Source organism: Odocoileus virginianus, chromosome 3 (genome assembly GCF_023699985.2).
Source record: "Odocoileus virginianus isolate 20LAN1187 ecotype Illinois chromosome 3, Ovbor_1.2, whole genome shotgun sequence".
NCBI classification, from domain to species: domain Eukaryota; kingdom Metazoa; phylum Chordata; class Mammalia; order Artiodactyla; family Cervidae; genus Odocoileus; species Odocoileus virginianus.
The window spans coordinates 64,310,021-64,316,020 of record NC_069676.1 but is presented as its reverse complement, the minus strand read 5'-3'; the positions used below and the strand labels follow the sequence as shown (position 1 = coordinate 64,316,020).

Here is a 6,000-nt window from a genome sequence, read left to right as displayed (position 1 = left end):
CATATTTTTAGCATCATCAACCTTAAGAATAATACTTTATTGTACCTGTGTTTTCTAAAAGTTAGTAAGTTCACTTTATATTTGTTGTAAAATTTGTCAGCAAGAAAATTAACCCCTTATTGTCAGACTTTTGCCAGTCTGATGTCCTTGAAGCATGACTATTGTCTGCTCCTAAATGAGAAAAATTAAGATAGATTTTTAAAAAGCTGTAAATTAAACAGTCAGGAATGTGGGAAATCCAAGACGACCACTTGGCTTTTCCTGGCTCCGTGGAAAACCCCATTCTTCATTTAATGGGTTAAAGCCTTTTTTGGCTACAAGACTGGTATCCTCACGGTGAAAACAGAATGATTAAAAATGTGTTTTTCACTTGAGATATACTTTTACTGTTTTTAGCAATCAAGGTACCTGCCTTATTGAAAAAATTATACAGGCCTATGTGATCAATCTGGCAGTCTTATTTTGTGAACAGATTACTCTTAATTTGGCTATATTTGATAAAAATGAGGGTAATTTTAGAGAAAAAATTGTTTTAATAGGTATAACATTTTAGTTTTGCTACTTGAGGTATGTATCTACTGTCTGAAACTTTTCAAATAGTTCTTTGTTGCTATGTTATATTGTTATAAAGCTTAAATGAGTTATTAAGAAGGTATTCTAAGCTTGTTTCTGAAGCTGGTCACTGATTCTAAGCTGGTCTTTGGATTGAGACTAGATGCCCATAGTCTATTACTGGGGGATTATACATACTATCATTTAGAGGACTGTGTCCAACCTAGATGAAAGGCCTCTTATCAGTTTTCTTAAGTATATGATATACAAGGAAACTGATGGGAATCATTTTCCAAGACTTAAGCTAAGTCACTCCAGTTGTGTCCAACTCTGTGCGATAATGGGGACTGTAGCCCACCAGACTCCTCTGTCCAGGGGATTCTCCAGGCAAGAATACTGGCGTGGGTTGCCATGCCTTCCTCCAGGGGATCTTCCCAACCAGGGATGGAAACAAGGTCTCCCACATTACAGGCAGATTCTTTACCAGCTGAGTCACCAGGGAAGTCCAAGATTAATGGATGGGTAGACTATTCCTTTTCCAGGGGAACTTCCTGACCCAGGAATCAAACCAGTGTCGTCTGCATTGCAGGCGGATTCTTTACCAGCTGAAGCTACCAGGGAAGCCCAAGACTAAAGTTACTTCCTCCTAATTACTTGAAGTGCCCAGGGGAGGACTTCCTGAGCCCTGATGTCAGTCTTCCCCTCCCTCCAACCCTTATAAGCGCTGATCCTTTATTTTCCATTTTCAGCAAGACCAGTGTCTGCTCACTGTCAACACCACTGGGACACCTTCTCTACTATTCCTTTGCGGCAATTTCTCAGGGAGTAACATCTGCTTGGGAGACCACTTTGGAAGGAGCAACATCTAAAGTTGTAAGTACAAATCTTGGTTAAATTACACAGTGGATTTTGGCATGGGAAGGAAACTTTTGGATAGCTAACTTCTGCTCGAGCGCGCCCTGCTGCTGCAACAGGAGCTATCTTACAGGCATCAGCCCTTGCTCTAGCAGAGGCTGTTATCCCCGGGGAAAACACACCCAGGGCTGAGGAATGACCTCCACTAACAGGAGCTCCTAGGTACCCCAAGTTACCCAAGGGACCCAACCCCAGCCTAGCTGGCTGAGAGCATACCAGAGCAATATGTTACCAACCAACTGCTCCTATGGTTCTTCCTCTGAGAGAACTTTCTCATAAAAATCAAGAAACAAACGTGTTTTCTTTGCTGTCTGATCTAAGTCTGGCAGAGGATAAATTGAGAGGTTTTTCTGAGGACTCTGAAATTTTCACAAAGAAGCTTACCTGGGGGGAATCTCACCTGGGGGGATTTACAGATTTTATCCCACCGCTACCCTCCTAAGAAAGAACAGCACACAGTACTGGCAGCCAGAGCCCACGCTGACCGAGTGGTGGCCCAGGCCCAAGAGGGCCACGCAGTACATCAGGTGGAAAACAATGCTTTCCCTGAGGCAGATCCACACTGGAGTCACCAGATGAATTGTAATGATAGAAATAAGCAGGACCATAGGGTTAGTTATTTATTAGTGGGTATGAAAAAGCTTTTAGTGAAACCCATCAATTATGAAAAAAGTGAAAGAAGTCCGCCAGGGGCCAGAGGGAAATCCTGCAGTTTTTCAAAGGAGATTAGTGGAAGCTTTTAAATAGTACCCAAATGTGGATCCCTCCTCTCCAGAGGGACAGGTCCTTTTGGCTATACATTTCATAACCCAGTCTGCCCCAGACTTCAGATGCAAAATTCAAAAAGCAACTGCTGGAAGGAGGAGGTCCTCAGACCTTTTGAGCAATTTGCTCTAGTTGTCTTATTTGGTTTTCAATAATAGGGATATGGCCAAAAAGGCTGACTGCATCCAGAGAAATACACAAAAGGCCCCAGTGATGGCAGTGGCCCTGTCCACTCACAGACCATGAAAGGGAGGCCAGACTTTCTGGGTCATTTGACTGTGCAAGACTGATGGGTATCCAAAATCAATGTGCCAGGTGTGAATAGAAGGGAAACGAAGATTGTGATCAATGAGCTTTTAGAAAACATCCGGGACACTGAAAGAGAGAATGCCCCAGATGCCAGTGAGTGACAGGGGGCCCTTGGCTATTGACAGTTTCATGATCAGAATACTGAGGTCGCCCGAAGCCAAAGGTGACTTTGCCCAGAGAGACCATCTACATAACTAATGCCAAACTTCAGGTGGTCATTGATGTGGAAGGCCACTTAGTAGAATTTCTTAGAGATACTGGTGCAACCTTCTCTGTCTTAACCTAAAGGGTTAGAAATCTTAACAACCATAAGAAATATGTAATGGAAGTGTCAGGAGAGAGACAGAGGTACACTTTCCTAAAACCCCTTTTGTACAACATCAATGGCCAGTTGTTTTTGTATTCCTTTCTGTTTGTGCCTGATTGTCCTATCTCTTTAATGGAAGATGGTGTGGCAGTTTAATTGCTAAGTTGTGTTTTACTCTTGCAACCCTATGACCCTTGCCAGATTCCTCTGTCCATGGGGTTTCCCAAGCAAGAATACTGGAGAGGGATGCCATTTCCTTCTCCAGGGGATCTTCCCAACCCAGGGATCAAACCCAGGTCTGCATTACAGGTGGATTCCTTAATGATTGAGCCACCAGGCAAGTCCTATCTCTGTAATGGAAGGGACTTAACTAAATTAGGGGCCACTCTGTTTCCTGAGGGACAAGAAGCAACTCTATCACCAACTGATATTAATAGAAAATAAAGAACCGATTAACAGAGATAGAAGACTTATAAGCCCTGAAGTATAAAATATTAAGATACTGGGCCTAATAAAAAACAAACAGATTAAGGACTTAAATGACCCTTTTCCAGATTTAGAAACTGTTTTGGAAAAATGTTTTGGATCACCAAATCATGGTTATAATCTCTTTTAATGCTTAATTTCTTTTCATTTTTATCTTTTGTAAATCCATCCTCCAAAGCGTAACATCTAAGAGAACTAAAAGGATGATACTAATTGGTTTATAATTCTTACAACAGAAAAGTTGTAGACAGTCAGCCAGGTGTTTTAGTACTTCCCCAGGCAGGCCTACATCCCATCTCAGAAGGAAGAAGTTAATGACTCATTGTTACCTCTTACCCACTTTTAAGCATAAAACGGTAAACATCTGGAGTAGGAAATCACAGGGACAAAGTAAAGGGACATGATAGTGATTTAATAGTTAATCCCATTAGGTAATTATATGTAAAGAAAAAAGTAAGAGAGACCTCTGTAAGTTAATGATCACCCAAGAAAAAAATGGAAAAATCCTGAAACAATGTGGGCTTCCTTGTCTCATAAAGCAGAGCAAGTCACTTAGCAGCATCAAAGCCAGACCTGCTTGCCAAACAACAAATCCAAGCTAACTCGCTTAGCCATAAAACCGTTTAGCAGAAGCATGAGACATGCCTTCAAACTGTAAAGCAATAGTGGAAAATAGGGCCTAAAACCTGCCCAGTGATGTGAACAAGGTGATGACCCCTAGGACATGCTCTCTGCACACACACACACACACACACACACAATAATTTATGGAAAGGTGACATTTCAAAGTGAATGACCCTCACTGTTCTGAGACCTGAAATAATTTCTCCATAGTTCCATGACAGTCCCAGATGCACCATATAGGGCCCAAAACTCCCCTACCCAACTTGTAGGAGGAGTTAGTGATGGAAGACCCAAAGAAAGACAAAGAAGGTGGTCGTCTCCCCTCCTCTATCCTCCTTTGATGATGAAAATGTAACCCACTCAGTACTTGGGGCAGCACAACACTCACCTGCCAAATCCGATGCCTCACAAGCATTCTATTCTCATAAATCACTTCTTTATCACTTCACCTCTGGCTAATCCTTTCTTGGAGCCCCCAAAACATCACCTAACTGTTTTGATTCTGATACTACATGGTTGCAAGACACACTAACCAGTTTGCTCTCTCTTTCCTTCGGGACAATAGCATCATGCACCCTTGGGTAGCCATCCTGGGCTTCCTACTCCTTCTGATAGGTAAGTGAACAGGTGGGCTGTGCTTTGGAAGCCTGAGGATGAGGGAGTGTAGGGGCCGTGGAAGTGATGAGGCAGGGGAGGTGTTCTAGGGCTTTGTCAGAAGGTAATGGGGTCACCAATGAGCAAAGAACAAAGCTGAAGCCTTAAGCCAAAGAAATTGCTTAAATAGTAAGACTTACAAAATCTGTGAGTGGGTTACAAGGCATGATGCTGTACAGTATGGTTTATGCCACTGCTTGTATTTAAACAAAAAAAAATATGGAGGGGTGGGTAGGTAGATGGCTGTATATGCATGAACTGCTCATGTGTAGGTAGGAAACAGTAACAGCTGTTATCACAGTGTAGAAGGGGATGAGAAGAAGAAATAGGGATGAAGGCGGAAGGAAAGAGTCCTTTACTGTACCATTCTGTGCTTTTTGATTTTTTCAACTGAGGGCAACTACTTCTGTTAAAAAGAAAATATTTTAATTTCCCTACTTTTCCAGTTGTTAAGACTGTGCTTCCAATGCAGAGTGCAGGGGTTCCATCCTTGAATGAGTAATTGAGGTCCCACAGACCATGCTGTGTGACCAAAAAAAATTTTTTTAATAAATAAAATATTTTAATTAAAAATATTCTATGAGACAGGGGGAAATTTAGGAATACACATATCCTAAATTTTTAAACAATCTCTAGAGTTGGGAATATGAGGAAATGTATTTTTTAAATTATACTTCTAGAACAAATTTTTATATTTAGCCTGTATTACCTTTGTAATCCAAAAATGATACTAAGCAAAATTAAATATTACCAGAATTCCAGTGAAAAAGCTAGACTCTTATTTTATGTATCAATGAGTGTTTTATTCCCAGAGCATTTCCCAGACTTACAGCCCAGCCCTATGATTAGTCATGAGACTCAGGTTCTTTTATGGACCACTCAGACTTCTTTTGCCAATGTAGGGATTTTTAAGCCACTGACTCAGGAGAGAGGTGTTTTTGTTTGTTTGTTTTTTAAGAGGCAACATTTAGTATTTGACTGAATGTTCTCCAGTTTTTTGGTTTCACCTGGGTAAATGGACTGTGCTTCCTTATACATTGCTCAAGAAGGGATCCCTGCTTGAGTTTATCTGGTTGATCCTTAAGCCCATGATAAGCCTCAGTTTCTCCTAACAGTGTTATAAACTCAATTTCCTAAGAATTGATTTCTAAACAGCTTAGCTTTGGCCTCCTAGCCAATGATGCTTTAAGTAAAACTCCATCTCTGCTTTTTTTTTTTAAATTTGATTAAGAGCAAGGTTATGAGGAGATTTAATTTGAAAGAGCTACTTATTTATTTATTTTTGTTTGTTTGTTTTTCTTGAAAGAGCTATTTAAAAACTTGCAATAAAGACTTAAAATCAAAACTAAAAATACAAAAGAGTTTTTAAAGAGATTTCAACTGAGATA

General features: G+C 40.6%; 1 protein-coding gene across 4 annotated transcripts in view; it reads left to right on the top strand.

The window, feature by feature from the left end:
* The first annotated feature begins 1,138 nt into the window (after positions 1 to 1,138).
* Positions 1,139 to 6,000, top strand: part of LOC110139989 (hepatitis A virus cellular receptor 1-like) — a 28,390-nt gene continuing 23,528 nt past the window's right edge. Inside the window, exons 1-2 of one of the 4 annotated variants that reach the window (XM_070465698.1) lie at positions 1,139 to 1,425; positions 4,524 to 4,573. In XM_070465698.1, coding sequence (XP_070321799.1) covers positions 4,528 to 4,573 — 46 coding nt within the window. In that variant the 5' untranslated portion in view covers positions 1,139 to 1,425; positions 4,524 to 4,527. The remainder of the gene's footprint in view (positions 1,426 to 4,523; positions 4,574 to 6,000) is intronic. The other 3 variants (XM_070465697.1, XM_070465696.1, XM_070465695.1) reach the window with 3 other exon arrangements.